The sequence below is a fragment of the Mastigoproctus giganteus genome, chromosome 1, assembly GCF_048544385.1.
Source record: "Mastigoproctus giganteus isolate SK-2022 chromosome 1, ASM4854438v1, whole genome shotgun sequence".
Lineage (NCBI taxonomy): Eukaryota > Metazoa > Arthropoda > Arachnida > Uropygi > Thelyphonidae > Mastigoproctus > Mastigoproctus giganteus.
The window spans coordinates 199,387,786-199,406,278 of NC_143575.1; the positions used below are offsets into that span (position 1 = coordinate 199,387,786).

The window sequence follows — 18,493 nt, forward strand, 5'->3', positions numbered from 1 at the left end:
AACTACTTAAGTTTTCTTACATTGTCTCTGTTTTCAGAGAGACTACTTTGCAGTGGTTTGCTCGGAGCTCATTCACTTGTTATATCCTTTCTGGCCATGACTCAATTAATACAAAGCTATTTTATTTTCAACCTTTCCAGAACAACTTTCCAAACTTTGGAAAGCACTTCATTTTAATTTGATGGCGCCTCCGTAGCCAGGTGGGAAGGAGCAGCAGTGCGTAGCACATGCTTCTTGATTAGACCGGGGTTCGAGCCCGTCACCACCAAATACGGAGGATGCGGAAAGGTCAGAAATGACCACCGCATATTCACGGAGCAATATGGCCTTAGTTGCTAATGCTCCTAAAAACCAAATAACAAACAAACTTCATTTTGATACATTTAGCTTAATTCCTGAGTTCTCAAACCAATTGTATAATTTTTTTTTACATTATATTCACATGGGTAGATGGGCCACTCACAGGGTCTGTGCCTACCCCGAGTGGTTTATGTGACATGGTTGAGCCACCCCTGACCTCTAGTAAAATTTATATGTATTCAAAACATAGAGCAGGCATTTTTCAGTAGTAGATAGGTGCTGATAGTGAGATGATTGAGCATAGGTACTTTTAGTGGTTCAACAGTTTTTTTTTTTTTTTTTTCACATGGAGAATTCTGCCTTTTTAAAACTCTTCTGTTCTCATCACATGAATCCCTTTTCAAACATTAATAGTTAGCCTTCATTGCCACATCCCTACCCTGCTTTATTTTTACTATAGCCTTAATATCTAGGTGAAACCCTCACACTGCTGTTCACTCACTGCACCTCTGTGGAAGGTATTCAAGGTGGCTATGCAGAAAATGAACTAAATGCTTCCTAATTTGTTGGCAATATTGTCAGTCTTGATTTGTAAAAGCATCAAGTTTTTCATAACACTCTTGACTGTTAACCAGGCCTTCACTGCTGCCTGATTTGGAAAATTATTTTGAAAAAATAATGCTACTTTGCATCATGTTTTTTCTATCTTTGCCCCCAGAGACACCATAGTCACTCCAATGATATAGCTTTGCTTGCACTCTTTAGAAATGACTACATTTATTTATGAGTGACAAGTCACTATGCTTTTAAGTGACTAATGTCGTTTTAGTGAGTAAAATTGCTAAGGCAAATCCATTATTCATTTAAAACTATTATGACCAGTTTTGGAACTGTTCAGTTTCCACCATCAGATAGCCTAGGTTAGCAACCTTGGGCCATGCAGCATATTGAATTCAAAATGAACAGCAAAGTAATGTATGGAAAAATTTTCTGATTGAAAATACATCTTTTGTAAGATATAACATAATTCTTATTACTCAGCTGCATTGTCCCACTACAGCAATTTAGTAAAAAAGAGGAATGACTACTTCAAAATAAATATTAAAATAGTTTGAGATAATACTACTACTCTGAGAGAGAGAGAGAGAGAGAGAGAGACTCTATTTGAATAAATGTGGTCATTTTTAAGGAGCATAAGCTGAGGCTCTCACTGGAGAGACAATAGTAGTCTCTGGCAGTAAAGATAGAAATAATGTAATGTGGAATGAAATTTTCTTAAACTATTTTAAACTATTTATTGCTGCATTTAGCAATGCATAATCTTTTTCATTAACTACACACGTTAAATTAATACAATAAATACAGAGTGTATTATCACCCTGTATTTATTGTATTAATTTGCAGGGGGTGTAGGGGACACAAAGACGAATCAGAATCACATTGCATTGCAGGGTCCAAAGTGCCTTCGTCATGCGGTAGAGGACGTTGAACGGGAGGTCGCGTGAACAGCGATCCCACTGGAAGTCAGCATTTGCGAACTGTTTCTGTTGAAGAAACCAAGTAGCAAAAGTCCTCCAGAGTGGATAATCCGCAGGCTCCAATGATTGGACACGTTGCAGATGGTATGAACTCATTTGGTTTGTTGACAGTATCCACCATACAGTGGATTGGGAAATACCCAATCGTTGGCCTATCGCTCGAGCACTCTTACTCTGCCTTCTGCAAGACGTAGGACATTCTCCTCATTGTCTGGCGTCCTCGTCGTTCGCTCTCGATTCATGGTACCTCTCGTGAAACAACTAGTCTCACGTAACCTTCTGTGCACACGTGCGAAAATCGTATGATGAGGAGCACACCTGTGCAGGAAACGTTCCTGGTACAAGCGCAGAGCGGTGCGCCCGTTACAGTCCGCAGCTCCATATGTGAGGTGCATGTCGGCCAGTTCAACGTTTGAATACTCGTCCATCCTACTGCCTCGGGAACCGGTTCGCAAATGCTGACTTCCAGCAGGATTACTGTTCACTCGACCTCCTGTTCAACGTCCTCTACCGCATGACGAAGGCATTTCGGACCCTGCAATGCTATGTGATTCCGATTCGTCTTTGTGCCCCCTACACCTCCTGCAAGTTTGTCGCACTGGTAGTGAATCACCCTGTATACTACAATATTACAGAACTAATTTTATTATGAGAAGAATTTACAAGGCAAGAATAAATAAGTTATGGGATTTATGCCAATTCATAAAAGTCACAAAACATTATTGGTAAGAAAAAAAGGTGCACAATTTTATTTCATTATTCAAATCTTCTCAAACAAACCTTAAATAACATGTGACCGCTAATATGCATGTCAAAAGAATGAATTCGTGCATCATAACAAAAAAATTTACGATTTCCATTGTTAATGGTGGTGAACACATGACTGCTACAAAGCAATTATAATGAAGAAGTAAATTGCTCTGGCCACTTTAGAACTGGATTAAATATTATATTATACCAATTAATTTGTATTTTAAAACCTGTGAGTGTCTATCGCATGTCCTGTTTTTCCAAAATACTATTCACATTTTTACTGAAAAAAAGTAGACACATGAGGGAAAGGGAAAGATAGATTTTTTCAATATATATTTTAAATTCAGTCCAGATGTGGTCATTTATTTCAAATGTCGATTTCTAAAAAAAGTATACAAGGCTGAGTTCAGGAGAGACAGTAATGATACATGAATAGAGCTAGTTAATCATAAAAAAATATATATATAAAAAAATTAAAAAAAGCCACTATAAGCTGCAGTAATGATTGTTATGATTGAGTACATCAGTTCTTTTGCATTTACTAAAGTTATAGAGCAATTAGTTTTTGATATTGTATTAGCAGCCTGCACAATAAAACTATGGTCAATTTGGAAAACAGGCTTATTTGAAAAATATTTCTTGACTGAATGTCTAAGAATATGAAAGAGGTTGTTTAGTTTATGCATGGGTATGGCACTTCCATCATTTTTACTACCCATGTAGTATGAATGCATCGTTTATTCATATCGCATATTGTGAACACCTTCACAATGAGTTTGCACTTTTCTCAGATGGGCACCACCACCCAGACAGCACCGTTTCGAAGCTAGTTGGTTTCATCACCTGTTGCAATAGTGACAACCCAGTTATGAAGTATAGCAATGATGAAGCCAAAACTAGCTTCGAAACGGTGCTGTCTGGGTGGTGGTACCCATCTGAGAATAATAAATAACAGTAGTCTTCTCTACCAGAGAAATGCTACTTATTCGAAGTAGTGCAATACCTAGGCAATTCATTGTGAAGGTGTTCACAATATGAGATATGAATAAACGATGCATTCATACTACCTGGATAGAAGAAATGATGGAAGTGCCGTACCCATGCATAAACAACCTCTTTCAACAGTCTTATTATTGTACAGGCAGGTCAATATTAATAGCCTTATGAATATTTTTGTTGGAGCCTTTACTTTACTTACTTTTCTTGTTAAATAATAGCAGGCTGCTTAGTATAACCATGTTAAATTTGATTATCATTAAGATTAAAGACAAAGTCACAGGGCTCTACAATGATATTATGAAAGATATATCTGTATTAAATACAACCTAAAAATACAAATGATAAAGCTCCAAGTTCACTGGAAGAATATACCCTGACTTTGTGGGGCAGATTTATTGCATGAGCTTACCAGTATTATCTTAATCCAACAGCAGGGATACTGCCAATTGTTACAATTACGGTGGTGCCAGATCTGGCAGACCCCAAATTTTTTATTTATGAAAAAGCATTATTTTTTTTGGAATTCTGCTTGTTGTATACTAATGAAGAAATTTTATTAATGGATTACAATACTCAAATATAATTTTTTTTTTTAAATGAAAATTTTAATTTAAAAATGTTGATTACACCTGCTATTTCCAAAAATTAATAGATAGATAGAGAGATAGATTTTTCCAGAAGATTTTTGAAAATTCATTATTTCTGCTGAAAATACATGTGAAAATTTAAACTTCAACATGTGCACCTTTTATAGTTACTTGTTCTCTTTTTTCCAGCTATTTCATATAAAAACCATAAAACAAATTTCTGTAGCAGTAGCAGAAACCATCCAGCTTCACATAAGTACCAGAGCTGGCCTGTCCATTAGGTGAACCTAGGCAGTCACCTAGGGCACAAAGGTCCTAGGGGCTCATTGCAACAAATAATTTTTTTTGACAGACAAGTTGAAAGCTTGTGTAGGGAAAATCACAGCAGAAAGTGGTGAATTCAATAACAGGTTTTTCCTTTTTGCCAATAAATTAGAAAACTCCATGCCTAATATTGTAATTGCTCTTAGGATTTTTCAAACTCTGCCAGTTACCATCACAAGAGTGAGAGGAGTTTTTCTAAACTTAAACTCATTGAAACTTATCTAAGATCAACAATGAGTGCAGACTGACTCTGTGGGCTAGGTACAATTCCTATTGAAGAACAAATGGCGTATGACATGGATTTAAAAGAACTTGTGAAAATGTTTGCGGAGGCAAAGTAAATTTTTGAGGGAATAATTACAGTAAGTGAAATTCAGCAATTGTCTTATTAAATTTATTTAAAAAAATTCTAGTCTACACATGTTAAATTAATACAATAAATACAGGGTGATTCACTACCAGTGCGACAAACCTGCAGGAGGCTTTGTGTTGTTGTGATCCCCATTAGCTATTTCTTTCAGCATAGTAAATAGAACATTGCAACTCCTTCCGTGCCAATGAATTTGATGACCACGGAAAGCAAGGGCGGAAGAGGAGGATAAGTTTATTTTGTGATAATGTTCCATGCCATATTCGTGCACTGTATTGTTATTATCACATCATACAATAAAGAAAGTTTTAAAAATATTCAGAAAGCTGGAAAGAATAAATCTGAAATTACCAAACACAAACAAATGCAAAAAATAGGAAATCAGTTAAAAGGAGACAGTCTATAATATTTGTGAATGCGTCTGTAACATATTGCTGAACAATAAAAAGATTCTATTATGGTATAAATACATAGTAATTAGAATTAATCTTGATAACACTATTTTTTTTTCCTGTTTGCAATACCAGAGGGGGTTGCGGGGGGAGTGAAAAGCAGCATCTTTGTTCTGGAGACTAAAGATGGTTTGATCTCCAAAACAAAACAATTCTGCTAATTTTTATTATGTACATAGTGATTTTATGTCTAGTGTAGTACATTACTTGATAACCACAAGTTTATTAAGTAATGTAGTGTTAAGTTCATATGCACAACTTCAAAGGCATAATTCAGGAAGTAAAATAAAAATATGTAAATAAATAGATTTTTTTTTCACAATAGGAGAATTACTATGAGAAATATTTGATAATTCTTTCTTCGCTATATATATTTTTTTTTCATCAAATTCTGTGTTACCTATTCTTTCTTTTGAGCCTTTTCATTGGTTGCTATAATTTTTTCCATTGGCATTATATTCCAAGATAACTTACTACTGCTATATTGCACATTTTTATAAGCACAGAGCCAGACACTACAGCATTCAATAGACCAATGTTCCACATGAAGAACAGATTTGAAGAAGTGACCTAATAGAGTTCCAATGGGGATGATCATTAGAAAGAGATTAGAAGGGAAGAGTATGATGGACATGGCTACCTTCATCTAGTGTTCCCATATAGCATTGTCTCACGTGCACCAAGAGTGGACCAACTATGGAAGAACTACCAGCTGGAATCATATGTGCCGAATAACAAACTCTGTATACACGCCCATCATTATTTGGCACAAATGATAATAGACTCATAAAAGAAACTATTTGAAAGCAATTTTAACATTTAACTTTTTTAAAAAAAATTAACTTCAGTTGATCTGAAACTTTATCTTAATACTCTAAAAATAAGTAAATACACTTACAGCATAAAACAAAACAGCAGTCGAAGTAGCATATAGTGGTATCATAGACCCTTTGATGTGAGGTAGGAGCCCATGGTCAATGCCCAACAAGTAAGCCATCTGAAAATATATTTTTTAATATTAACAAAAAAATTGAAAACAGCAAAGGCAAAAATACATTATAATGAATGCATTCATTAACAGAATTTTTGTGAATAACACAAAGGCATCAATGCTTATTTAACTGGAAATGAAGAAAACACTGTTTGAGGTATTCCTTGAGCAGCATGATGTATAGGTAAACTGTGTTTTTGAAGATAAAAAAGCACCAAGCCCATGTTGGTATTATGATTATTTCCAAATTGGAAATTTGTACATAATGGGGCCAAATGTTTTGTGGTATTTTCTTACCACTTCTTCAAAGACAGCCATCTTTCCAATATAACTGTCACAAAAGATCACTTCAGGCAAAAAGAGGTTGTTCTTGTGAGCTTTTGTGACTGATGGTAATACTGCAAAGAGAGCTGTTACTGAAGAAGTGGTAAGAAAATACCACGAAACTTTTGACTCCATTATGTACACATTTTGTAAATAAACTTATAATATACCAAACATAGGTTTGAGTGCTTTATTATCTTCAAAAGTACTGTTTAATTGTATAAATTAAAAATTTAGAAATTAATAATTTTACATGAATTTAAACTGGCTTAACCATCCATCCTTGATTATTCCTATCTAGCAATATTTAGTGTAACATAATTAAACTGTTTACAACATTTACATTATATACAAAACTGACTTACATGTATAGACAAAATGCTATGAGGGTGGTTCAATGAAGAATCGCCCTCACCTACTTCCACATATCGCAGAGTCATGATATTTTGTGTGTAGCATCATGCATATCTCTATACTAAAGGTGTAAAATTTCAGCCTTGTGTCATAATTTGTTTTTCTCTTAGAGCTGAACGTGTGATGAAGTAGCATCATGCACAAAAGTTGAAGCCAGAGCTGTAATCCGGTATTTGTTCTTGAAGGGGAAATCTAAAGAAATCCATGAGGCGATGACTGCTGTATATAAGGATGAAGCCCCCATCCTATGGCATTGTGAGGCACTGGCATAGACAATTTAGGTGTGGTTGGACATCGGTAGAATCTGAGCCCATTCCAGGTCATCCCCATTCAGCCAATGATGATAGCACGATCAGAAAAGTGGAGTCGTTAATCATGGAAGATCGCCGGATATCTGTGCGTGAATTGTCCCAAGAGGTGAAGATTAGCATGGAATCTGTTGAAACAGTCACTTCATGACCAACTCCATTTACGGAAATTGAGTGCAAGATGGATCCCCCGATTATTGACTGGTTTCCAGAAGGCTGATCGACAACAGAAATCACAAGAGTTGTTAGCCCTGTGCCAAAAAAATGAGGAAGACTTTCTCTCATCTAATCACTCAGGATGAAAGTTGGATATACCATTTCAATCCTGAAAGTAAAAAGCAGTCCACGAAATGGCAACATCATGGGTCCCCACTCCCCAAGAAGGCAAGGGTCCAAGTGTCAGCAGGAAAGTAGTAGTAGTAGCAGCACATGATGCAAGAAAGCAAGTGTAGGAGCTTATGCAGCATCAGCCAAAAAAAAAAAAAAAAAAAAAAAACACACCATTCCCTCCAAATGCCTGTCCAGTTCCTCCTTAAATTTATTTAACCTATCAACTTCCACAACGACAGATGGAAGTTTGTTCCAGCAATTAACCACCTGCTGGCTAAAGGCAAATTTCCGCACATCTATTCTACATCTGTCCTTTCTTAATTTGAACTTATGCCCCCTTAGGTTCGTAATCTGAACACGTGGAAGGATCCCATCATAATTCAGCGTGCTCAACCCATTCAAGGCTTTATACACCTCAATTAGATCACCGCACAGATGCCTAGTCTCCAGCCACTGCAATTTGCAGAACTTAAGCCTCTCTTGGTAAGAGAATCCCTTCATTCCCCTCACCAATCGTGTTGCTCTTCTCTGTACACGCTCAAGCAAATCTACATCCTTCCTAAAATGAGGCCTCCAGACCTGTACGCAGTACTCAAGGCGTGGCCTGACCATTGCCTGCTAGCAAAATTCCTATATATCATTGACAAAACCCCAAGACCCGCCCTAGCAGCCTGTCTGCACTGCTCAGAAAACTTCATATCTGACTGCACAATTACTCCCAGGTCTTTTTCATTTTCTACCACCTTAAGTGTAGTAACACACAGTTGGTACGTGTCTCTGGGGTTACTTCTACCCATATGCAGTACTTTGCATTTGTCAAGGTTGAACTTCAGTTGCCACTTCTTAGCCCATCTGCCCAAATTATCTAGATCCTGTTGCAGTAGCACACTGCCATTACTGTCATTAACAACCCTGCCAACCTTTGTGTCATCTGCAAACTTCGACATTAAGCCTGATATACCTTCATCAATATCATTGATAAATACACAAAACAACAGTGGACCTAACACCGAACCCTGTGGGACTCCACTAATAACATTAGTCCACGAAGAGCAGCACCCATTGATTACCACCCTCTGTCTTCTCCCACTTAACCATCCTTTTATCCATTGTAGCAACTTACCCTTAATACCATTCTGCTCCAATTTGTACAGTAGTCTTTCATGCGCAACAGTGTCAAAAGCTTTCCTGAAATCCAAGTATATGATATCAAAATTATTTTTTGCATCCAGTTCCTTTGTGACCACATCATAATAACCAATCAAATTTGTCAGACAAGACTTTCCCTTAACAAACCCATGCTGTGTTTGAATTATTGCTGCAGTCTTGTCTAGATGATCCTGCAATGCATCTTTAACCAGCGACTCCATTATTTTACCCGGAACAGAAGTTAAACTAACTGGTCTGTAATTACTCGTGTCACCCTTCGATCCACCTTTGTGAATTGGGGACACATTTGCACATCTCCAGTCCATGGGAACCTCCCCTGAGTCCAAGGATGCTCTCATAATTATGGCTAAGGGTTTGCTTAGTTGCTTTGCCGCCTCCTTTAAAATAACTGGATAGATCCCATCCACCCCAGGTGCCTTTCTTGTGTTTAACTTCAACAATTTCTCCTCCACTTTGCTCTCAGTTATTACAAAGGTCTTGCTGACAGTGTTTTGGGATGAGAAAGGTGTAATAATGACTGATTAATTACCTGCCAAAAGGTAGAACAATTGCAGGTGCCTATTGTGCCAACTTAATCACAAAATTACAGGAGAAAATCAAAACATGTAGGCGTGACATGCTGTCCAAACGTGTAAGAATGCTTCAAGACAATTCTCAAGTTCACACTTCTGAAATTGCAACAATACAAGCAGCCACTTGTGGATATGAAGTACTGCCCCCATCCAGCCTACTCACTCGATCTTGGACTATCAGATTTCTTGTTTCCTTCCCTCAAATCATTTCTTCGGGAAATCCACTTCCCTGATGACAAGACACTAATTTCTGCAACAGTCATGGTTCAAAGGCCAACCTCACCACTTCTACAAAAACAGTATCCGTAGCCCCATCAATTGATGGGAAATATGAATAAAACTGCATGGTGGCTATGTAGAGAAGGACTAAAACCTGTGCCAAGAATCAACAGGCTAGCACCTCTGCAGCTAGGTCAGGGCAATTCTTTATTGAACCACCCTCATACATCCTCCCTAAGATAATACAATACAAGAGATGAATATGTCATAATTTTAGGTAACCATGTGACTACCTAAAATTAGGAATCTTTGTACAATACAGAAGTATGAAAATATGAAGAATAGATGCATTTTGAGTGGATGATGCCTTGTGGACTTCATTAGGAGCTGTATAAGGGCTGTTGATATTTCAATTGATAGAACCTTCTTTGTTGTATGCTACACTTTAGAGACTGCTATGATGAACTGTTGGTTTTTTGGATCTGGCTTACAGATCTTTTCAATCCCTTACATGCATTGAGAGCAATATTTACCAAACTAAGTTTGTTTTTCATTTATCCCTTCTTTGTATGTATTTCCAGGGTAAAGTTATGACCTTGGGTAGGAGAACTGATTATCGAAACAGGATATGATGGAACTTTGATTACCTGTACCTTGATCAACTGAGGTTTTTTTTTTTTTTTTTTTTTATAGTTAACTTTTTTTGCTTTTAACATTAATTATTTTATTAATAGAATCTAGTGGATATCTGAATTCTGGCTTGCTACAAAGGCTGACACAACAGATATTACACTATTTAATTATATTTATAAAATAAGCATACTCCACATGGGTACACAAACTTCTCCCTACCATTTTGTTGAAATGGCTGTCAAATATTGGACTGTTTTTCTGCTTTATACTGATCTTTTCATCTAATTACTAATCTTTTCATCATAAAAAATGTTGGCTAAATATAAACGTGTCATATATTTAAGAAATTAGAACCAACGTACGTGAAAACAGTTTGTTTTTTTAGGGGGGGGGGCATCAAAAGCTAAATATCAGATTACTTTTTTGTAAGTTTATATTCTGTTCTTGTTTAAAAAAAATGAAAAATTCAGTTAGATACATAGATAAGGTATATATAGTACTACATATACAAATTGTACATTTCTTGTGAATGAATTAACTTGTTTTGTAACTAATTATATATACTGAGTGGCCACTTTATTAAGGACATCTACCTAATAATGAGTAGGTCCCCCCCCCTTTAGTCCTTTCATAACAGCCTGAATTTTGTAGCGGTATGAACTCTGGTGTTGAAAGCATGCCACACTGATCCATGTTGACTCAATTGTTTCCCACAGTTTTAGCAAATAGGACAGTTGCATATCTCTTCTCTGAAAAGCTCATTCCACTTCATACCACATGTGCTCAATTGGATTAAGGTCCGCTGACTGAGGAAGCTAGCAGTAGGCTAATTTCCTCATGTTCCTGGAACCAGTCATGTATAGTTCTGGCCTTGTGACATGCCAAATCTGTTGGAAGACCTCATTAGTCATGAAGGGAGATTCTGTGCCTGGTCAGAAACAATTTATAGATAACTTGTGGCAGCCAAAAGTTGCTCCATTGGCATTGGGGGGGGGGGGTATGATTTGCATAATTCAAACTCTTCACACCATTACACCACCAGCCTGCACTGTTGACCCCTGGGTCCATTGACTTACTGTTTTCACCATATTCTGATCCTTCCATTGATGTGGAACACTTAGTGTACAGCATGGGCTATATGTCAGAGCATAGACTCCATGAGGTGCTGGAGGTCATCCACAGGTATAGTAATCCATGCCAACCACAATGCATTACACAGTTGCGAGATATTCAATGGTACTGGATCCAGGTGTCAAACAGTCTATTCCACAACACATTATCCTTGTTCAATTGGGCAGAGATTGGGTGAGTTTTGTTAATCATGGAAGGATGGAGAAGTCTCTAGAATGCCCACTAAATTAATCCAACACTGTTGCAGCTCTGTGATATAGAGTGCTGCACTGGTGATCTGAAGAGACTGTCACCATAAACAAGTGGACATGATCAAAAACAATGGGGGGGGGAGAGGAGAGGAGAGTCCAAAAATTCCTGATTATTACACTGTCCTGTACAATCCCTTTCATGCAGGGATGTTTCAAGAGCTTCATATATATCAAATCCACACCTGTCTGTTTGCATGAAGTTAGTACCATGATCCACTGGAATATACGCAATCCATTTCCAATCATCCAATGGCTCCAATTCCATGCTCACTAGGCATTTGCTTGTGATGGACCATCAATAAAGGTATGAGGGAAGGCCATCAGCTGCAACATCGTAACTGTGCTAGTGCCTGACACCACACTGTTCATGATCAAATGTGTCATGCCACCCACACGTACTACATCGACAGTTGCTCCACTACAATATGTCTGTTCTACTGGATAACACATTGAATACTCCTCTCACCCCTTTGGTCAACATATGGCTGACCTACATGAGAAAACATAGTTGATTCATTCTTCTTACACACAAGACAGGACTATACAAGAAGACAGTCACATTTGAGACGCACTTGTGCTAATCTGGCCCCAAAAGTCATCCCCTTGTTGGAACTCTGTTAAGTTTCACATCTTCAGCAGAATGCTAGGGATGTGAAACCTAATTTTAAGCAGAACACTGGACTACTGAATGCTGTAGTGCCAAACTTTGTGCCCTTATATAAAGATAGTATGCTCTGTGGTGGTGGAAGATGGTGCGCATGAAGTCAAGTCAAGGCTGTGAATGTTCGTAATGCAAAGATATATTGGTGTATGTTTCATAATATAAATTTGAGTTCATCCAGAAAGATTGAATTCACTATCTTTCCACCCCATCATGTAATACCGTATTATGTTAAGATTTGTGTGAATAAGTGTGCTGCCAGTGTAATATTTATCATTGATAAATTTCTTTGTGCATTCCAATAATACATTTTTTATTTGATTTCTTAAATGGTATTCACTTGATTTGTTCCTCAGAATTTTTTTCTGAGTAAAATTATTTTAAGTGAAGATTTCCTACTTTCAATCAAATCTAAATCTGTTTCTATTCTTCAAATTATGTAATCATAACTTATGATATTTTTCATATATTTTAATTACATATTCCCCTCTGTCTCCTTACCTCAACAACCTTCCACGCTAGGTAGAGTGCAAGGGAAGGACTTGGAAAAAATCTCATAGAAACTCCAGCTAATAATCCTGCTGGAATGGCATGCCATTCACTGTCTTTCCCCCTTATCCACCTCATCAGACAGCTTACCAACTAAACATGAACAAAAAAAAAAAAAAAAAAAAAAAAAAAATTTATTACGTGTTTGTTTAGAGAATTTTAAATCATAATGCAAATATAAATTCCTAATTTATATAAATTTTTGTGAGTCATGATATTTATTCTTAACAGTAGAAAGTAATAAAAATAGCAATACTCTTAATCTCTATTGAAGTTTGTACTAATAAATGGGTACAGGTAAAGCATCTTAGGCCTAAGAAAATCATATGAAATCCAAGGTCAGGAAGAATCAAAACTATATACAGAAAGAATGGTACAAGAATTTGAAACCATATACACTTAGGAACCTTGAAAAATATAAAACCAATGAACCCAGAAAATCTAAGGGAAAAAAGACCAGAAAAGAGAATTAGGAAAATGATTAAATTATTTCAATAATTTAATCTATTATATATAGGGGGGAGGGGAAGAGGATTTTAATAGCATTCCTTAATTTGAACTCTTGAATTTCAGTTTCTAAAATATCCCAAATGGAGACACTAAATACTAAATTAATTTATAACGATAAGTTTCAATGACAGAATTTGCATTTCATTTATTTATTATTATTTTTTTATGGTTACAGTTTAGTGGTTAAAAAAAAAAAAAAAAAAAATACAGCATGTGTACCCTGTACGCATGAAAGGCATTTTATCTTATGCACAAATATCCTTGGCTTGGACGAGGCTAAAGGGTTTTAAGAATGAAAAGAATCCGGACACTTAATATTTTAAAGAATTTATTCTTTAAATAATGAGGGAGAGAGATTTTAAGCCAGAGAAGATCGAAAAGAGGAGATTCCAAATTACCAAGTCTCTGGCAGGGAATATTGGAACGGACATATGCACAAGTACCACCTTTGAGGCAAAAATTTGAATAATTTAGGCACTTGAGATGAGTAGTAGTTGAATAAACCGGTAACTGAGATTCTATCAGAAAAAGTACATGGGATTTGGCAGACTACAAGTGGAAATTGCAGTGCAAGAATGCAAGTGGACATTGTTGAGATTAGAACTGAGACCAAATGTATTTGTGAAATGAACTAGGAAGCGTTTGGGAGGTTTAGATCTTTTTTGCAGATAAGCTTACTCTATTAGTTTGACAATTCGTAGTGTATCCAATAGTAAGAAAAAGTGGGGGGGGGGGGAATGCTGTATGAAGTAATGAAATTTTTGGATATGGCGCACACATAGTAAGAATATATCCAGATCCTTAACATAACATGGCCTTGACAAGCCCCCTCCCCCCACGCATACACACTACTCGGACTCCTTCCAGTCACTATCTGGCAGAGTAGAGGTAGCAAGATTATACACTATGGAGGGTTGATTCAGCCTTTTTATAACGACTTTGACAATCCTTTAAAACTACGAAATTCCATGGCATCTATTTGTTCTATTTGTTTTCCCTACTCATGGACTATTGCACGGCATCGCAATTTCTATTGAAATAAGGCCCGCTGAAAAACTGCTAAGTCGATCCTGTCCCATTCCTGCTGGCAGACTTTCCACAAACCGTCAACAGTTCTGGGGCGGCAGTTTCCGAGAGCTCTTTTCAAAAGTTCGAATGTGCAAAAATCCATGGGTGCAGTGTCAGGTGATTTAACAGATATATCTTCAAACAGGGGGCGCCTCCGTAGCCAGGTGGGCAGGAGCAGCAGTGCGTAGCACACGCTTCTTGATTAGACCGGGATTCGAGCCCTGAACACCAAATACGGAGGATGCAGAAAGGTCAGGGAATGACCACCGCATATCCCCGGAGCAATAAGGCCTTGGTTGCTAATGCTCCTAAAAACCAAATAACATCTTCAAACGGGATCGAACAAATACCTGTCACCACTTCCATTCTCCGCAAAAAAGCACGGGTTTAACGTGACTGTGGCTGGACGCCTTATCCTGGTGCACCCAGACCTTCTCAGCATCAGAACAGTACAATGTGGGTATTTCACCGTTCAAACAACGGCTGTAGAACTTCAGTCTAGTAATACACTGAGTTGACTTTCACATTTTTAGCGACTCTACACAACTCAAATTTGCAGTTATAACAAAAACCGGCTACAGCCATGAAAAAAAAAAAAAAAAGCCAGCCAAAACTGTCCTTGCACTGATGCGCCCATGTTGGAAAGGCCTTGTCACCCTGTGGACGGTAATAAATTGCCCGAATTTGGTTGCAATAGGAGAGGTACACCCACACTTCATCCAACGTTGCTATGAATTTACACCTTCCAGCTGCCAGATATTTTTCTTAGAGTTTGAGCATTGACCCACTGCTCTGCAACGTGCCTTGCTCCTAGATGGTGTAAGAGGGCCTTGTGCTTCTTCTCCAGTTGCAAATTTTCGTTAATTATGTGACAAACTGTTGACTGGGATGTTCCCACATGTGACACTATAGCTCTTTGGGTTTTTGGATTTTCCCAGAAAACGAAGGACTGCACTTTTCGTACTACCTCCCTCGTTCGACTTGGAGCAGGCTGCAGTTTCTTCGGTGTTTTCCGCCCACTTGCAGCAGCTTCGCGGAATTTTCCTTTGCCATTCAAAACCGTATGGATACCAAACTTCGATACACTAAAATTTTGACTTGCACCTATCAATAATTTTCGCATAACTGTACCCTTCTTCGGAAAGTGTGGTATGTAACCTTCCAACCATGGGTCCAATTTCTGAGGCATGTCGACATTAAAACAACTGATACACCTGTTCGTGAGGTTTGGGACTGCGCCTGCGGGAAAAAAAAAATTACACTGCTGCCATACGTCACAAGCAGGATTAATGTCAAAATTTTTATCAAAAGGCTGAATCAACCCTCTGTAGCTGATCCAGAAGCCTCCTAAAGTTACCAATAGGTTCAGTCCGGTGTACTAACTAGGGGCCGGCCTGCAAACACCATTTTAGAGCTGTACCCTTGAAATGAAATGTAAGGAAGATTGGATCTTGCCATGATGTTCATCATAACCTCAAATGTCATCAGTCGTACTGCATGATGGAAGAGATGAGGCAAGGTTGATCGGAACTTAGCTCTGGAGACTAAACATAGGTTCCATCACTTCAAGCCTCCAATAAGCAAAGTGGTGGTATTTCACCGGTTGATGAAAGTCATCTACCACCTTAGTATTGCCTGGTAACACAGACGGGCAGCATTCCTCCATGTGGTGTGGGTGCCGCACCTCGACCCCTGCTTATGTTGGTTCACACCTGGGTGGTCACCCACAGTGTGACTGTGCATGGAGGTTATACCCAGGATTACTAACAGTCCCACCATCATGAAGGTGCTTGCAGAGGATTTCGCTGTCACAGACCATCCGGACTTTTCCCGAAATTGGGTCCACTTGACTTGAATGTCACCCGAATATCAGCGTTTTAGACTCCCAGGTAGCAAGTACAGCTTTTCTGGCATATCTGAGAGAATGTCTGTAACAACCTCAAGGACCAAATGAACTTGCATAGTAAGTAGAGGATTACTTGACAACTTGGTCATTTCACCTCTAAGTGCAAGAGTGGATGTATGTAACGTTTCTCAGTTTGTGATAAAATTTCTTTTCTCAATTTGCAGAAATAATGTAGAGACCATTGATATCGGTAATTCAGATAATGCAACATAAATTTGTTGTCGTTTGTGACATTTCTTGTATTCATAAACTACAGAATTGAAAGTACCTCCTTGAGATTTATGGATGGTAATAGCACACGAACGGCCTCCATAGCCGAGTGGGCAGGAGCGGGAGTGCAGTAGCACACGTTCTTTGAGTAGACCGGGGTTCAAGCCCCTGACTGCTGAATACGGTCGATCTGCCAACCCGCACTGGACCAGCGTGGCAGATTATGGTCCATTTCCCTCAGCATGAATTGTTGAGGAGGCTTCCATCCTGCAGTGGGTTGATAATGGCTGCACTTTACTTTTTTTTTTTTTTTTTTTTTTTTTTTTAATAGCACACGCTGGTATTAGTAGAAAATGATTTTGTTTAGCTGAGATCATTCTGTTGTTATTCAATGAAACACTTAGTTCTTGTACGATATGCTTGATTTTGTTCAGCTGCAGTTTTAGCCATCTTCGAAATACTCTCATAGATTGTAAGCTTTTTTCAACACTTGAAATTAGATTTGGCATTTTCACAATTCAATAATAGATGGCGAAAGAAAATCAAAACCATTTAAAATTGAAGAGCTAGAACAGAAGTTATGAACGATGTAACCTTTTATGCTCATGCCCACTACTTATTCTACCAAACCAATGTTAGTGACTGAGGTGGAGCAGAGGCAGATAAGCCAGTTCAAGGTCAGAAACTAGTTGGGAGTGACATGTTTATGCCTTGCATTTTTGTTACCAATCGGTTTTACTTAAGTCTGAAATATTTAGGTGCTGCCAAAGATGTTTTCACAAAAAGAAATTAAACCATGCAATAAAGCTAAATATAACACTTAAGGATAAGAATTAATTAATCAATCAGGCAAGAACTTTAATTTATTCTATTTAAAAATTTCTAATTTAATATTGCTGTCTACTATAATAAATAAGAATAAATAAAAAGAATTAAACATTGCCTTACAATTTCTATCAAATTAATTGTGTAGAATGAAATCTCTACACTATATATATATATATATATATTTTTTTTTTGTAACATAAAAAAGCTAACCGCATATAAACATGAGAACTTTTGACTACAATACCATTTTATACAACTAGTGGTATTTCTATACCACTATCATCCATAGGGAATTTGTTTCATTATTCTTTTATTATTCACTGTTATATTCATTAAATCTGATGATGCTATCTGAACAAGTATCTTTTTTGGGAGCCACTATGTGGAACTTTATTTATTGCTTAAATTTTTTTTTTTTAATAACTTTTGATTTAAAATTAGTAGTGTAGCAATTATTTGTGATTCTCTAATTAAGTTGGTGAAACTGTTCTTTACTTGACCTTTGTAATTGTAAGTGGGCACTAATGATATCAAGAGTAGGAGGTTAGAGGTTTCCCAACATTGCTCTGTACTTAACAAGTACAGTGCAATGTTATGAAAAAGTCACAAGTTACGAATAAATTTGAAAGTGTCTGCAATCCTCCCCAGATACAGTAATAAGCAGTAGATGTTGATAGCCTTGTTAATCAATTCGGTCCTGGAGAGACCATTTTTACAGGGATGGGATACACTTAAACAGAAAGAGCGTAATAATATTTGCTGATGATATCTAGGCAGGCATTAGGAAACTGCTAGCTTTGAAGGAGGGTTACACAGACTACTAGTCTAACTAGTGCTACTGGCAGAGTGATTCTTGCACTATTTCTATTGGAACATGTGGAAAAAGTGCACAAATCATTTTCACCTCTGCCGATAGCACTAGTAAATTTGATGGATTTCAAACTTATTAATCATCAAATGCAGAATGTTGTGGAAATAGGCAGTCTGAATAAATTCAAGGAAGAACTAGAAAAATTACTGGAGAGGATGGACAGATTTTTTTTTTTTTTGGCTGATGCTTTATAAGGTTGATTTCTTGCATCATATTCTGCTAGT

At 37.4% G+C, this 18,493-nt stretch overlaps 1 protein-coding gene across 1 annotated transcript in view; it reads right to left on the reverse strand.

The window, feature by feature from the left end:
* The window catches only part of LOC150091443 (transmembrane protein 135-like), a 190,440-nt gene that overhangs the window by 14,078 nt on the left and 157,869 nt on the right, over positions 1-18,493 (reverse strand). Inside the window, exons 10-11 of the mRNA XM_090383962.1 lie at positions 12,829-12,969; positions 6,222-6,320 (exon numbers count right to left, since the gene is read on the reverse strand). Of these exons, the coding sequence (XP_090240088.1) occupies positions 6,222-6,320; positions 12,829-12,969 (240 nt within the window). The remainder of the gene's footprint in view (positions 1-6,221; positions 6,321-12,828; positions 12,970-18,493) is intronic.